Raw genomic sequence first — 16,698 nt, forward strand, 5'->3', positions numbered from 1 at the left:
TATGTACAGTATATCTGTGTGGAGTGAAGAGCATTTTGGAATTTAAATGCGATTCAGCTAAGTTCTATGTAGATTTTTAATATTGCAATGACAACATAACATGACTCATTTTGTCATTGTTTTGTTTACTTTCCTTTTTTTTCTAAGAGCACAAACTGCACAGCATGCTGTCATGGTTAGAACTAGAGATTGCAAAAGCAAAACTTTAAAGAAAAAATTGTGATTAAGATAAAAAAAAAATTACTTGAGAGTGTGGCATCTTGGAAGAAACGTTGCACAGGAAGTAAATTTAGCTTGAAACCTAGCTTAAGTGAACAATACTGAGACAAGCAAGACAGAAAACAATGCACACATTTAGACATTTCAGCAATTTAAAGAGACCATTTACATTAACACGCATGGTTTTTGGACTGGGTAAGAAAACATGATTGACTGGAGGACAACCAGATATGCAAGAACATGCAAACTCTATGCAGAAAGACTGCAGATTGGACCCAGAAACTTCTTGGTGCACAGCAAGAGTTGCACCAGGCTGCTGATAGAGATAATGCCAGAAACACAACTGCAATCTTTTCTTATGCTTCTCTTTTTGTTTGTTAGCCATTGTAGCAAGACATATAGAGTATAGTGATGCAGACCTATGCTTTTGGCCAGAATTACTTAAAATTTACTTTGTCACATTTTAGTAGTTTACATTGCTTGTCATATTTACCTATTTTTCTACTCCTGTCCTACAGATAAAATAATCCTATTTCCTTTTAATCCATATAAAAACAGATAAATTACATATAAAAGAAAAACAAAATTAAAACGTTTCCAATACTATGAAGATTTACAAATTTAATTCAATCCAATCACTAAGACTAAATTAGTTAAAATACTGACTTGGGAAACACACTTGGGAACACACTTGACTTGGGAAAACCATTTCAGAAATGTAAATCATGACATTTACATAATTTACATAATTAATCTTTGCTGTTAGATGTTGGTAACTGGTTTTGTCCTATATTGCCTACTTGTCAATTAGTTTATTTTTACCCCATTTAAAAGTAATTATGTTTGTACATGACACCCATTAAAAGGGCTAGTTTAGCTCAAACGTTATTTTGGATAAATTAATCACTGTCAGATTGTTTTAGTAGGATTAATAACATTTGTATTTCAACCTAAATGTTGTCATAGGGACGGCAACATGGATCCGGATCGTGGACCAGTAAGATGTTCAGGGCGGGGGAGTGCGCATGCTCCGTCCCTCTTTGTGGCCCTTGTCTTCTTGGTGGCTTTATGGTCTGCAGAGACCTGGTCTAGCCGTAAATATAGCGATTCTCCACTGTTAGGCAAAAGCAAATCTCAATTTGCAGCTTTATCCTGGCTACCCAACGCACATTTAGTTGGCTATCGTTATAAATAGTCCGGGACAGACATTGTTGAGCCGGGGCGTCGACTGGCCGAGAGGCAGAGCATCCATTCATCCTTTTTTTTATAGGCAGCTAGCGTTAGCCTCAACTAAAACCAGGGGGGCAGCGGTGTTGGGGGGAATTTCAACATGTCCGGCTACCAAGGAAAGAAGAACATCCCCAAAATTACAGTGAGTGATACGTGTCTGTTTTATTCATCTGTCTCTTTTAAGTGCGGCGTGGATAAGAATCAGCTGGAAGCTAGCTGTTAGCTGCTGCGACCATTCATTTACATTGACGCTGTCAGCAGCAGCTGTGCTACAGCTCCTCATCAGCTCCAGGTCAGGGATGAACAATAAGAATAATTCACTGGATTTGTCACTTGAAGCTACCTTGTATCATAAATGCACCTGTGTGTGTAAGTGAAGGTGTCCCTTGTTCCCAGCCTCCTCAACCTCTGGTGTAGTTACCAGGTTAAAAAACCAGATTCCTTCATAGCCATCATTTCATCTGTCATTCTTCGTCTTCTTTCTATCTATATTAAACTGTCAACATTTAGCCTTCTTTATGTAAGATTTAAAAAAAAATCTTCATCCATAACATCAGGTGAATGGGGTTCCACTGTATTTAATTGTAAGAGAACTAAACCCCCTGGTAAAGTAGGTCAGCAGAAAGCATCTCTGCAGAAGCCATGTCTTCATTATGTAGCTGTCACAGTCAGAGCTGTGGACTTTAGAACTACTGGCCAGACTTTTCTGCAAAATAAGTCAAACTTCAGATGCAGAACCTGCCTCTGGTGTCATCTCAAACAGCAGGAGACAGCAGATCAGAAGTCTACTGAATGTGGCAATGTTTTCCTTCATGTTTTTTTTTTTATTATTATACTTGCAAGACTTATTCGGGTTCCTTCTTTTAAAGGTTTTGACTTTAATCAGTTTGTGAAGTACACCAGGTCAGTTTTCATTTTCATTGACTGTTTTGAACCAAGTTGTTCCAGTTAAAAAAAAAACAAAAAAAAAACTACATGGCCTGTTCAATTGAAATTATTTTTAAAACATGTAAGTTCTCAATGTAAGCTAAAGTATTATGTGTTCAAAATGCTTGCATCGTCACTGAACTGTCAAATCATGAATGTAAGGCAACACAAACAGAACACTTGTAAAATCTACTCATTTTGCAAAGTGTATGCACATTTGTACCAGTTCAAGTTCTGCAGACGATCAGAAGCGTTTGCTTTAGCTTCGCAACCCACAGCAGTATTGATCATGGATTGGTAGCTATTGGAGACCATCACTGATGGTTGATCACCCTGCTTAAATGCCACATGAATGCCTCAGAGTCGATTTAATTATTTTAAAGGTTGCTCGTCTGCCATAGTGTTTACTAACGGTAATTGATCATCTATTATTCTGGTGCCTCTTGTGATGTCATCAACCTAAACGCATACGCAGCAGCTACCAGTCTTATTTACATTTTCAAATCTTAATATTTTGTGAAATCTCGCTGTGGCAGTTTATAGTTTGTTACCCAGCTGTGTTTTTCAGCAGCACTGGATAGTAGCTTTAATTTGCTCAGCTCATTGACGTCGTTTGAGGACATCTTCAGGACAGCTGAGGGCTGTAAGCAAACAGCAGGAAAATACCAGACTCAGTATGGAGACTACAACTCTGTGTTAGAGGCCTTCAGGGACTGGTGTCAGGACAGAGTGAAGAACGAAACACCAAGTTTAGACTGTAACAGTCTTTATCTTTCATAGCAACTTTTTTTGTTGTTAAAATTAAAGACAATACTCAATTTTCTGCCAAATCATATTTTTTTTCTAATGGCACGTAAAAAGATTCTTCCACAGATACAGTTTTGAAACAAAAAAAAATAATTTACACATTTTCCCCTAATTGTGCATCGTAAGTTTTGTCCCTAAGTTTTGTCTTTTTTTCTTAAAAAAAAAAAAAAAAACGCACAAAGTGCTGGTTGTTGGATGTACAGGTCAGAAATTGTGAAAATTATTAGTTTTGATGCATTCAGTGCACTGGGGAGGAAAGCAGATTTTTGTTTTTGGTATTTAACCTGCCAATTAAGAGGTAATTATCCATTTCTGATCTCTGGTAGATTGATTGGTGCAGTTTTCTAATTCGATGTGCTAATAATGACACCATATGCATCAGGTAGTAATGAGGCTCCCTGCATTTTAAGTCATTCATTTGTAATCATCTTTTTTTTCTCTGTCATATTGGGTTTCCTTAACCATCTCAACTTGATAAACTCTGGTTTAAAGTAAGGTTGTAAACTTAGCAGTTTTTGCTCAAATTTAAATCACAGGCTGCTCAACATTTTACTTGGTAGGCTAATGTCATAGTAAAACTGCTCAGTTTATAGCTGTAAATCTACGGAGACTTTGAATGCACCATCTTTAATTAAAAATAGTTTTAAATGTGAAACTTTGTGTTCCTAATGCTGACCACTTAGTCCAAAACGTTAAAGCTGTATAACCCAAATCCCGACAACACATCTGTGGTTTCTGTACATAATGCATTCGAGTTCCTCATGGCTACAGCCTTGAAAAACCAAACATTTCCTGCTGTGAGCCCTGGAGAATACATATACCGCCTTCATTAGGTTTAAATGCCTCCCTCACAGGGCCCAGAAAGCCTGAAGAGGAAGTAGGACAGCGTGCTGCGTTTTTCTTTCATCTCATTCGGTTGGAGCTAATTGTGGCATAGGAGACTCTGCTCTTACCTCATGGCTTTGATCAAAGATTTCTCCTCCTTTGTATAATGAGGTAGGACTGATATGTCCTGCAGAGTAATCTTGAATAGTTTGTTTTCAGAATTAATGGTGTAAAGGATACATTGTAGTTTACTGACTTGACAGTTTTCCAACACGATCATGGATGTTCGCTGTACAACGAGGTCGGGCTGAAAAACCTGTCATGATATAAGTATTTCATATCAGTCTATCTAAAATTGTCAATGTCGATTGATTTGTTTTTGTTCTAAATATCTGAGCTGCTTCCAAACGGCTGGTGTGACCTTTCTCTTTTTATCCACAGTTTTTACTCCTCATTGTTTTTTTATCTTTAACATTAAGCAGCTATGACTTACGTTTCTATCGCAATATATATTGTTATTGATTTATTGTCCAGCTCTAAAAGGAGGTTAAGCAAGAGAAGACCATCACTGAAGAAGCTAGGAGTGTTTATACTGCTTATCAAAGGATATTGACAGAAAGTTTAGTGGAAGGAAAACTGCTTGGTTGAAAAAGGAAATTCTTATGAGTGCTTGAAGTCCTTGAAAATGCTTGAATTTTATTTTTAAGTATGCAAGAACCTTAAAGTGCTTGAATATGTATTTATTCACTGGTTTATCAGGTTCAAAGTGAAATACACTATTAGACATTTTGGCTTCTTAGATCATAAAAAAGGAGAATATGTTTGATTTACAGACAAATCTTGTTTCAGAGTGACCGTCTCCTCATCAAGGGAGCAAAGATAGTGAACGATGATCAGTCCTTCTTGGCTGATATCTACATGGAAGATGGAGTCATTAAGTAAGTTGTGCTTTGGGGTTACCATTAACACATGTCACAGGGCTTGCTACAGGGATTCAAGTTCCCGCTGTTCTTTTGTATTGTGGTTTCCTTCAGGCAACTTGGAGACAACCTCATTGTCCCGGGCGGAGTCAAGATCATAGAAGCCCACGGCAGAATGGTGATGCCGGGGGGCATTGATGTGCACACGCGCTTCCAGATGCCCGACCGAGGCATGGTGGCGGCGGACGACTTCTACCAGGGCACCCGGGCGGCGCTGGCTGGCGGCACAACCATGATCAGTTACGTCCATGCTGCCGAGCGTATGATTTCCTTTGGATGCTTGTTGTTGTTCCACAAGCAAAATACTAACATGTTTTTCTGTTGTTTTCTTTTCCTTGCGGCCCTCATTAGTCGACCATGTGGTACCGGAGCCCGGTGTCAGCCTGGTCACTGCTTTCAAACAGTGGAGAGAGTGGGCTGACAGCAAGTCCTGCTGTGACTACTCTCTGCACGTGGACATCGCTGAGTGGAATAACAGCACCCAGGAGGAGATGGAGACGCTAGTGAAGGATCACGGTATGTAGGACACGCTGATTGCTTTCTCTCAAACATATGCTGCTCCTCTGACTGTGGTCAACCCTTTAAATGATCACCCTTAACTGAATGTTGCTTGTTTCTTTTGTTTCATCTTAGTTTTTTTCCCAGTTTGCTCTCAGTTTTCCCTCCTTTGCCCTCTTTTTCGCCTTTTGGCCGTTTTCTCTCATAAAGCTTTCTATCTTCAGGTGTCAACTCTTTCCTGGTCTATTTGGCTTATAAGGATGTTTTCCAGCTTTCTGACTCTCAGGTATGCTTTGGTTGTGGCCCACCTCAGAGGGATCTCTGCTGACCTTTCTGTAGCAGCATTTCACTTCAAAGGTTGCCTGTTGGTTTGGGTGTAGGTGACGCCTCTCGGTTAACTGATGCGCATCTCATTCTTGCAGATCTATGAGGTGTTCAGTGTCGTCAGAGACTTGGGAGCCATCGCTCAGGTTCACGCCGAGAACGGAGACATTGTTGCAGAGGTAAGACCACTACGGTGTCCTTCATTTTGCTTTCTTGCAACCACAAACTTTAATATATTTTGTTAGGATTTTATGTAAAAGGAAAAGAGCAGCAACGTTTTACAAATATTAATCTGAGAAGTGTTGCATATAGGGGTGAATCATTCGATCTGCACCAATTTCTTTAATTCTGAGTAATCAACCAATACTTACCTGTTAAACTAATCATATCTTTCTCAACAAAGGTCTGAAAATCAGCCACTATCACAGTTTTCTCTGCAGTAATAGAGGGCTCACTGACAGACCCGCCCATCAGGTCATGTCTGCATGTTTGGGTGAACAATAGTCACCCCGCTGCTTCCAACTTAGCAACTTTTCAGACGTCTCTTGCATCTTTCTTTTAAAAAAAAACCTCCACAAACAACTAGAGACAAATCTAGAGACTTTTTTCTGTATTTTTGGAGATTTTGGCAACAGTTCCAGTTATAAAATAATATCTGTCAGCCAAAATAGTAATCAGCCAGTTAGACTTTAAAACTGCATCGGTGCACCTCTAGTTGCAAAGAGTTGTATTCAGCCTCCTTTGCTTTAATACCCCTAAATAAAATCTAGTGCAACCAGCTCAAGCATTCACCTAACTACTAAGCACAGGTCACCTAAATGTCATTTAATCCCAGCTGTTCTCTGAATACGAACATCTCCACAGTGACCCTTGGTATTGAAAGTCTCATGATGTTGGAAAGGCAAGCAGGTCAAATCAGATAGGAAAATGGATGAAGGTCAATCCTGGGAGAAATCTTGTAAAAAGCTGCAAAAATAGTTGGAATGACAAAAATCCATTAAAGAATCTGTGACTTGAAAGTGAATCTTCAGATTCGGCCCAACTGAGCTCGAGCTGTTTTCACACTAACATGGCCAAAAATGTCACACTCTACATGTATAACGCTTCTCTAAACTCTTACCGTGCAGTAAAAAGTGGCTCTACAAAGGATTTATTGAATACAAATGGATCCTTTTGCGATTATTTTTTTTATTTGTAAAGCAAGGTGAAAAACATATATTGACATTTTTGCCAAAATCTAAAAAGGTAAGACATATAAAGTCTTCTTTATATGTCTCGTTTCTTTTTCTAACTGCCTCGCTTGGCTGTTTCAGGAGCAGAAACGCATATTAGAGCTGGGCATCGCCGGTCCTGAAGGCCACGTACTTAGCCGTCCAGAGGAGGTAAGGCTCCTCACCGTAAAGCAGCAAACGCTCTAAATTCAGAACACAAGACCCATGTGTGTGACCCCTGTCATTACCCACAGGTGGAGGCCGAGGCCGTTAACCGCTCGGTCACCATAGCCAATCAGACCAACTGCCCCCTGTACATCACCAAGGTGATGAGCAAGAGCGCGGCCGATGTTATTGCTCTCGCTCGGAAAAAGGGTAAAAAAAAAAAAACAGAGGAGAGGAGAAACTTTCTCTCTTTATTTTTGATCCTTTTTTTTTTTTTCCTGTGCACTGATGTTAATCTGTCTGCTCCTGCAGGTGCTGTGGTTTACGGAGAGCCCATCTCTGCCAGCTTGGGCACAGATGGCACCCATTACTGGAGTAAGAACTGGGCCAAGGCAGCAGCCTTTGTCACCTCGCCGCCGCTCAGCCCCGATCCCACCACCCCCGACTACCTCAACTCTCTGCTGTCATGGTAGGCACGAAGAGCCAGGAGCTAAAATAAAAGCTGGAGCTCAGCGGCGCGACGTGCAGAACTCCACCTCGCTTTCACTCACAAGCTCTTATTTATCCAAACTGTTAATGATGCACCCTTTGTGGACTTGTAATTCATTGATAATTAGAGCGGGTCTGTCAGTGAGGCAAATATATTGTTTTTTTATTTCATTTCATTTTTACATTTCCAGTGGGGACCTGCAGGTCACTGGTAGTGCTCACTGCACTTTCCATACATCCCAGCGTGCAGTAGGCAAAGATAACTTCACCATGATTCCAGAAGGCACCAACGGCACCGAGGAGAGGATGTCTCTTGTCTGGGACAAATGTGTGGTAAGGGGGATCTTATTTTATAAGACTAGAAAATCAGCCCTTTAAAACATCTGCTGTCGTCGTGTTTGCTTTACTCGCCCTGCCTTTAACAGGTGACTGGAAAGATGGATGAGAACCAGTTTGTGGCGGTAACCAGCACAAACGCAGCCAAGATCTTCAACCTGTACCCCCGCAAAGGTCGCATCGCCGTGGGTTCGGATGCTGACCTCGTGCTGTGGGACCCAGATCTGACAAAGATCATCTCGGCCAAGAGCCACAACCTGGTCCGACTCTTAACTAGCCTGTCCTTTTTTTTTTCTTCCTCCCGCCCTTTCTTTGTTTCCCACCTGTTGCATTGCCTTGTAAGGCAGCTAGTTGCTAATCAAGCCTCTTCATGTCACAGGCTGTAGAGTACAACATCTTTGAAGGGACAGAAGTGCGTGGGGGTCCTCTGGTGGTCATCAGCCAGGGTAAGATTGTGTTGGAGGAGGGCACTCTCCACACCACAGAGGGCTGCGGGCGCTACATCAGCCGCAAACCTTTCTCGGACCACGTGTACAAGAGGATAAAGGCCCGCAGCAGGGTGGGTTTTTATTTAAACACACAAGCTCCTCTGTACAATCACTCTGCTCATGCTGTAGAGAAAGTTTTCACAAACATTCTGAATGTTATTTTAATTTGAGGCTTTTGACTGATACCTTAGCAAGTTGCACAGAAACCACATGGATTATGTAGCAGTCAACACGTTTTTGGCTTAAATCTTGATGGACGTTTTTCTACTCTATCAGAATTGGTAGAGCTTGTCAAAGCGAGGCTGGTTCTGATGTATGCTGTGGATCAATGGCCTAAAAACATCGTGTTTTAAGTTCACGGCTGCAGCTTGCGATTATTTTAGTAATTGATTATTCTGTTCACTAATTGATTAATCTAACAAAAAATGCTTCACATTCCGTAGATTTTTTTTTTCTTCCATTTTAAACACTGGTAATAGAGTTGTATGCAAAATGCATACATTTTGCAGCAATTAAAAAAAGTTAAAAGGGATTAAAATGCAACAATTTAATTCCCTTTTTTAAATGAGAAAATAAACATTTTATGGCCTAAACTGCAATAATGGCATTCCTTCAGCATATGCTTAATTATTTTTGCAAAGGATGCATATTTATAGAAATGTATAAAGTTTTTCATCTTATAAGCAATACATATGTGTTTATTGTACTGTTTTTGCATTGTTGCTGCTCTAATTGTGTTTTTCTTTCAGAAAGTTGTATTTTTTTAGTCTGTGCATTATTTCAATAATCGATTAATCATTTCGGCCTTATTTAAGTTTTTCTTTTTTTTTTTTAAAGTTTCAATCATCTGGCTGTTGATTTGATCTGAAGTTAAACACTTTGTCAGTAGTCCTTGTTTATCATTCAGTATTTGTGCAATGCTGGGGAAATGGACCCTCAGCATGATGCTGATTCACCCAGTTCTTGTTTTTAGTTGTTTGTGACATAATTAGTCCCTGGGATAAAGAACATTTCAAATGCATTATTTAGTGTTGGCTGTAGACCGTTTTCTCTGACGAAGTTCCCCATCTCGTTTAGCTCACAGAGCTGCGAGGAGTCCCCAGGGGCCAGTATGACGGGCCAGTGTGTGAGGTGACCGTCACTCCGAAGGTGATGTCCACGTTTTCTTCGATGAAGACTTCCCCCGCCAAGCAGCAGCAGCAACAGCAGCAACAGCAGTTCACTCATCAGCCAGTGCGCAACCTCCACCAGTCTGGCTTCAGCCTGTCCGGTGAGGCGACGCATGAATGCAGCTCCTCTTTGAATCTCACGCAAGTTAATCTGAAACCTTCCAGTCAACTTCCTGCTCGCTTTACCTTTAAGGCGCCCAGATAGATGACAACGTTCCACGTCGCACCACTCAACGCATTGTGGCGCCCCCTGGTGGAAAAGCAAACATCACCAGCCTGGGCTAGGCTCCTCAATTAAGCCGCAGGAGGATCACGGGACCAGATGCCACGAGTAACCGCATCTCATCAGATCTCTCTTCACTTCTGGCTCCCCTGCACCCTTTCTATCCATTTTTACTCTAACATTTCCACCATGTCACCTCATTCAAGAAAAAACAGGCACTGTTTCACGTAGTTTAACATCTCCTGCCACATTCCTGCATCGAGGTAGGACAGAGCGAATTTAGGGAAAGCTTTCTTTATGTTCATTTGCTCATTGAGGAAGTAATTTGTTTACATTGTTTTTCAATCTTTGCTCCGTGTTAAAAGCTGTTCCAAGAATAGATCAGAACGCTGATTAAGAGGCAGTTTCATGACGTTCTAACCGAAGCAAATGTTCAGTTTTGTGTTTTTATAGCAGATAGTTTTGATGGTTGTGTCAAAGAACCACTTTTGGCTAAACAGTACAGGACCGCCCGCGGTCCGAAAAGTGAAATGCTTCTCTGATTTCTTTGACATTTGCCAAAATATTCGCCAAAATAATTTGGTACACATAAAAGTATAAATGAAATGCAAAATGTACAGCAATATTATGAAGTTGTGGAAATCAGTTTATTTTGTTTTTATTTTTAATTAAAATTGAAATTTAACAATAGATCTGGATTATGTGAAGAAAAAAAATTACAATCAATATCTGTGTCATAGGTTTTTCTTTTTTGATATATCTATTTAAACAAAAATAATAAAAGTTAAGTCTTGTTTAACATTAGCTTTGAATCGCACTTTCTAATTATGATTACACCCCGATTAATGCATACTTATTTAGACAGGAACAACACCAGGTTGCCGTTGCCTTTACGGATTAAAATAAAAGAATAAATTTCTCCTTGAGAACATTACATTAAACCCCAAATGTTATAGTTAAAAGACAAAAGTCTCACACATTTAAAGAACTATTTAGTTTTTAAAGATTAAAGGAAAAGAATGACAGAAAAAACTACCTTTTGTCATTCTGGTCTTTTTAGATTAACACTGACTGAACAACCTAAAATTAGGTGTGATTCTACTTAGTGGGGTTGTCTGCTCCGACAGCTGACCTGCAGTGGGCTGCTTCACTGACATGCTACTCAGATCCGCTGCAGTTTTAAAACGCTGTTGGCTTAATGAAAGTGATGGATGACACTGCTTGAGCTTCGACTGATCATGTTTCTTCACAAGCTTAAATATTTGCAAACGGCAAATTTTGTTTTTCTTGTAAGCGAAGGAAAATCGTAGAAGGTTTTTTTTATTTTGTTTGTTTTTTCCAACCAGCTGACCAGCAGTAGGCAGCAACAAATATGACCCAAAGTTTTAGCCGGTAACCGGCCCACTGCTGACTCTGACGGGAAGATTTATCGACAGCGTTTGGTCGTCTTTAAGTTTCTAGCAGTGGTGGATTTAGTTTTTCTTAAGCTTGCAGTATTTGATGTTTGTTTTTTGGTGTTGTGTTCTTCTGTTTTGCTACAGTTGCACTCTCTTCTTCCTTTTATTTCTTTTTTTTTTATGGATGGTACATGTCGTGAAATGTTAAATGCACTGAAAAAAAAGGGAAAAGGAAAAAGGTATTTTGGGGTCAATCCGCTCGCTCAACATCGCTGTGAAACTTGGAGTCGACGAGGTCGACCCGGGACGTCTTCTGTGAGAAATTGAGAAATGTGAAACTTTTTTTTTTTTCTCCCTCCAATATTTTATTTTCTCCCTGGAGGGTCGTCAGGGCAACAAGCCCCCGGTCATCATCAGACGTCTGTCGTTCAGGAAACGGATGAACCGTAAGGGAAAGCTTGATTGGAGGCTTGTGCTGACGACCTCTCTGCACCTGGTGCTTTCTGACCTTTTTGCTGTTTGCCAGCAGATGATGTCCACATTCTGTGCAGCAATCCTGTTAGCTCTGTATTTATAGTAGCCAGGGTAGAGCCAATCATTCGCCCAATTTCTTTTATGTATTTGCACCTGCAACAATCCAAAAATAGTAAATGTGTATGTGAGATTGCAACTTTGTATTGGATGTATTTGTACGTTTTAAGGATACACGTTGCCTGCCTGTTCTATAAGATATTGATAGCACACTGTATCTATGAAGGCTCTTTAAAGAAGTGAAAAGGTGATTTTTGTTTTTTGTTTTTTTCGGAGACCTGATGAAAACTCTTCTGTGTGTGTATACGAAGTCCCTCACAGTGTGCTGATGATGTGTCCTCTGTTCTCGGTGTTAGTGCTGTGGAAGAAGTTTTAAGATACTGTATATTGTCCCTTTACCTTCCTATTTACACAACTTCATTAACACCAGACTCACTTAAGCTAATAACTGTACTCGGTCGCAGACGCACCCACGTACGTCAGAACGTTGGATTATTTCTCTTCATTGCCTTGTCAGGTGTAGGTTTTCGTATGCGACGCTATACTGTGAAGTGATTTACATTTGGGGAAGTTTCTTGGAAAGGGTTGTTGGGTTGTAATGTTGAACACTGTTGTTTGCCCTCTTCCACCGACTTGCTCATGTTTGCTCGTTTTTTGTTTTTTTTCTTTCTTGGATGTACCAGAGTTTGGAGGGAACCATCAGTCCTGTCAGCATATGACCTTCTCTGTGTTGAATTCAATGGATTAAAATAATAAAATCGAACTTGGCTTTCTGACTTTTTTTTTTTTTTTTTGAGTAACTAGCTTTGGAGAATTTAATGACATTTCCCTGTAGCTTATTTACGATGTAAAAGGAAGTCACAATTACGCATTTAAAACAATTATGTCATGATGTTAACTATATAAACTTTAAAAACATACATCAGTACTAAATGCGTCAGCTTTCATCTTTTTCTTGGTAATCGTATTTCCGTTGATATTCAGATTCTCATACCAAGTTAAGTAATCCACACATTCAAGAAAATTAGGTCATGTGTATTAAAGAGTGACACAAGTAAATAAAAATGAGAAAAAGTATTTTTTTTTAAAAACAAAGCCAAGAAACCTGTTAAAATCTGTGGTTAGAAAGCATTTCTACTGCTGCGCTTAGTATTAACTTATGATTTTTAAAAAAGGTTTTCTCATTCCTAAAGTATAGGACAGAGTAGAATGATCTGTGAAAGCAGAGAGCCTTTACAAAATATTATTTTGGTGGATAAAAAAAAAAACATGCTAATGAATCTTCAGATGAAACCCAAATCTGGAGGTGGACAAAACATTTCACCATAAACCAGCCACAGCCAGATGCACCTTGCAAGATTTTGTGATTGACAAGTCAAAAGTTTTGTCCAACATCTAAGAAAAACTCAGCACTTGAAGAACTTATAAAATTATTAAAACTGATGTGTTTTAATAAGTCCCCCTTCTACTATTCAAGTAACAAAGAAAGAAGCTTGGTAAGAATAGTCAGTATCATCTGACAGCTATGTACTGTATATCTTTACCTGAATGTTTTGATATACCTACGTCAAACTTCCTAGGAAAAGCTCCACACAGAAGCATTTTTTCAGTATAAATGTCTCCAAAGTTTAAAATCAAACTTGTATAAATATTTCTCATATAACGGAGGCAGAACTTTTTTTTTTTTTCCAGAGGGCTCTTTAGGACGAAGCTCATCATGAGGGTTGTTTTCCGGATCATGAGTAATTATTTTAATTAATTTAACTCAGCATGCCAATATTTCTCCTCATTTTATAATTAAAATATTCTCTTGGCGGAAATCCAGGGAATTAGGATTGATTAATGGGAATCACACCAGGGTCTAAAATGCTGAATTTCCACACATGTGGATATCGATCTTCACTTTTAAAGATAAATCACTGAAATGAGTCTCTCTTCATGCCAACAGCGAGACGCAGACCGATGAACTGGAACGGCTCAAATTAAAAGGGAGCACAGAACAGCGTCCACAGCTTTAGTTAATCTGACAAGTCTATGCATCCATACCTGGCGGATGGCGCCTATCATCAGTAGTCAATAAGTGATAAAGAGAGAAACCCAAGGGAGTCGCTTTTTTGAGACACTTCTGAGTGAAGGCTTATTGAATTAGTCTTGTGAAAAGGATTCTCAAAGATGTCTATTATGTCCTTCATCTTCTTCTTTCTTTTTATGAAGGTTCTTCCCAGAGTAGAGGAAGATTTGCTAAATTGCCTGTTGAGCTTTTATAAAATTATTAGTTCTGATGCTGCTAATGATACCGATTACTGCTTTTAATCTAGGTGCTTATTTGACTGTCACTTTGTTGCTGTTACACTGCAACAAAGTGACACAGAGACAAATAAGGGATTAATTAGAAGACAACACTAACGCTATTCTATTCTGAAAGAACATGAAATCTTCACACAGCAGGGAGCTGAACTCAGGAACTTCTTGCTGTGCACCACGCAGCCCAACAAATCAAAATTAATAAATAAACGCAAACATATAACATCTAATTTTGTGTATAAGTGTAATAATATGGGGGGGGGAAGTACATTTTCATATATAAAAAAACAAAGTAAGGATTAAAAGCATGCATAAAATGGAAAAAAAATGCAAAGAAAAGTGAACAAATTTATTGCTAAATTTTATAATGAATGAAGAAATTACATCTAAACTTTTTTTTTTAACAAAACACTTTTTTTATATATTGCGAATCAGTAAGTAGAAAAAGTATTTTATTAATTTATCTTTATCTACGGAGGGGTTTTAGTGCGGGACACTAGATGGAGGCACAGAGTAGAAAAGCTGAGTCTAAAAGCATTCCCTCTTTCTTTTTTCTTTTTTTTAATGCCCCTGCTTATTCTTATTTGCTTGCGTCCACCGTGGGGTGGGGGTGGGGAAACAGTTTCAGTAAAGCGACCACAAGGTTGAGAACAGCAAAGTTTTATGATTAGATGAAGTGACGTCCCTCTTGGCTGCCGGACAATTTTACAGGACTGGAGACGACGAGCGCATACAGATGAAAGCCAAGACGTGGGGACTCCTATGATAGTTACACCAAAATTAACTCACTTTAAAACGAGAAAGGGGTATGAAAAAAAAAAAGAAATGAAAACACCAGGAGGATACATCTTTTTTTAACCAGGTTACAACCTCTTGGGAGAAGTGTGCAAACATGAGTCACCGGCAGCACTTGCTATGCTTTCAATCCAGTGAAGCGCAGAGGCTGCTATTAAAAGACCACGCGCTCCCTCCCATAATTGATCCTGCCACGACACGCAGAGTTTTCCACGTTAATAGACTGTAAGTATTAAAAATATCCCTGTTATAATCACCGTTTAGAAGCTCTGTAATTTAACCCAATTGGACAAATAAAAAACTATGGGAAGGAATAATGCAATGTGGGTGCTGATGAAGCAAAAAGACGCTCTGCGGATGTAACTACGGTGTTCATTACATCCAGTAACGTCTGGAGGATTATAGATATTTTTTTATGAAGCGCGCTGCACACAGGTATTTGTTGGCTGAGGAGGACTGGGTTCATAATCACACCACTTTCCATAAGGAGCCATAATAAAGTGAAGGGGGGGGGGGGGGGTGTATACGGTCACCTGTAATTTATTGCCCCGGCCAGTTGCTTCCCTCCTAATGGCGTCCGCGCAGAGATGGGGTGGGTAATTTACAGGTTCACAGCCATGCCAGTCAATGACAACACTGGCACTCGCAGGCACTCTCGCTGCTGTGTCCACTCCTTCCTCTGTGGGGGAAACTGTCCACTCTACTTCTGCGAGTGAACTCAACATGGAGAGAGAGAGACAGAGAGAGAGAGAGAGGGAGGTGGGGGGGAGACTGGCTTAACGATGCCGACTGCATCTCTTTCCGCCTACACGCCGACAAGAAGGAGCGCGTCTTGTAGGGAGCGGGGAGTAGCCATGGGGAAATAAATCGATACAGCTGGCAGTGGTTGTCCTCCTGCCCTTTAGATGCTTCTGCGTAAACAGAGGCACTTTGCAGTCCCGGACTCGCACTTAAACTCTCTCAGTTTCACACCTTTAGTCTTCACTAAGCCTGGAGAAGGCCACGGGGGGGTGAGGGGACGGTTTGACATACGGGCGCGGCAATGAGGCTCACCGCCCAGGACGCCGTTGTTTCCGGAATGTAAAAGCATGCAAAAAACAAAACAAAACAAAACAAAAAAAAAACAAGCAAGCAAACAAAAATAGATATTTTTTCCTATTATTATTATTATTATTATTATTATTATTATTTGTCTTTTATTAAACACAAATGGAGATCAATTCAAGTTTTAGTCTGTTGAGATGGCACATAAAGATATATTCTTTACTTCCTTAACTTATCTAACTTTTGTTTGTTTTCAAGTGTGAAAACTTCAAATGATAGATCAGACTAAACTAAACTTCTGTTTTACATAAGAAAACAGAAATTTTACATAAGTTTTACATAATTACTTGCATCTGCTAAATGAGCAAATATGTGTGTGTGTGTGTGTGTTTTATTTTTTCAGTACTTTAAATTCAGACGTTTGCATATACTAATATTATGTTGTCTGGGAAATGTAAGCGTTCGGGTTTGTTTTCACACCTCATCATCCGGTAGAGCCGTCACGATGGGGACTCTGTTCAACTGGGGTTGCAGCACTCACAATACAGTTTGTCAAACAAAAAGCACCTTTAGAGTCACATATCCCCTGTTTCGCCTGTGGTGTTGCACCGAGAATTACTGAAGGACAAGATAAAGAATGAAAAAGAAACCCTTCTAATCTAATGGAAGATGCTGAACATAATAAAACGTGGAATTGCGTAGAATTCCACTGGTGTAGTTTTTCTTTTATTTTGTG

At 39.7% G+C, this 16,698-nt stretch overlaps 1 protein-coding gene across 1 annotated transcript; it reads left to right on the forward strand.

Annotated features, from left to right (window-relative positions):
• Nucleotides 1-1,229: 1,229 nt before the first annotated feature.
• On the forward strand, nucleotides 1,230-12,582 carry dpysl2a (dihydropyrimidinase like 2a). The gene is made up of 14 exons (XM_014992785.2): nucleotides 1,230-1,591; nucleotides 4,858-4,946; nucleotides 5,043-5,227; nucleotides 5,340-5,504; nucleotides 5,711-5,772; nucleotides 5,909-5,989; nucleotides 7,124-7,192; nucleotides 7,276-7,396; nucleotides 7,499-7,655; nucleotides 7,867-8,008; nucleotides 8,101-8,271; nucleotides 8,391-8,570; nucleotides 9,577-9,769; nucleotides 9,862-12,582. The coding sequence occupies exons 1-14, from the start codon at nucleotides 1,550-1,552 to the stop codon at nucleotides 9,951-9,953; spliced, it is 1,749 nt and encodes a 582-aa protein (XP_014848271.1). The 5' UTR covers nucleotides 1,230-1,549; the 3' UTR covers nucleotides 9,954-12,582.
• Nucleotides 12,583-16,698: the final 4,116 nt, after the last annotated feature.

Source organism: Poecilia mexicana, unplaced genomic scaffold (assembly GCF_051168715.1).
Source record: "Poecilia mexicana isolate PSO_F unplaced genomic scaffold, ASM5116871v1 scaffold_9, whole genome shotgun sequence".
Classification (NCBI taxonomy): domain Eukaryota; kingdom Metazoa; phylum Chordata; class Actinopteri; order Cyprinodontiformes; family Poeciliidae; genus Poecilia; species Poecilia mexicana.

Coding starts and splice junctions, on each gene's coding strand:
- dpysl2a (XM_014992785.2), top strand. CDS start 1,550: ATGTCCGGCTACCAAGGAAAGAAGAACATCCCCAAAATTACA. Junction 5,990..7,123: donor ACGGAGACATTGTTGCAGAG/GTAAGACCACTA, acceptor TGGCTGTTTCAG/GAGCAGAAACGCATATTAGA. Junction 7,193..7,275: donor TACTTAGCCGTCCAGAGGAG/GTAAGGCTCCTC, acceptor CATTACCCACAG/GTGGAGGCCGAGGCCGTTAA.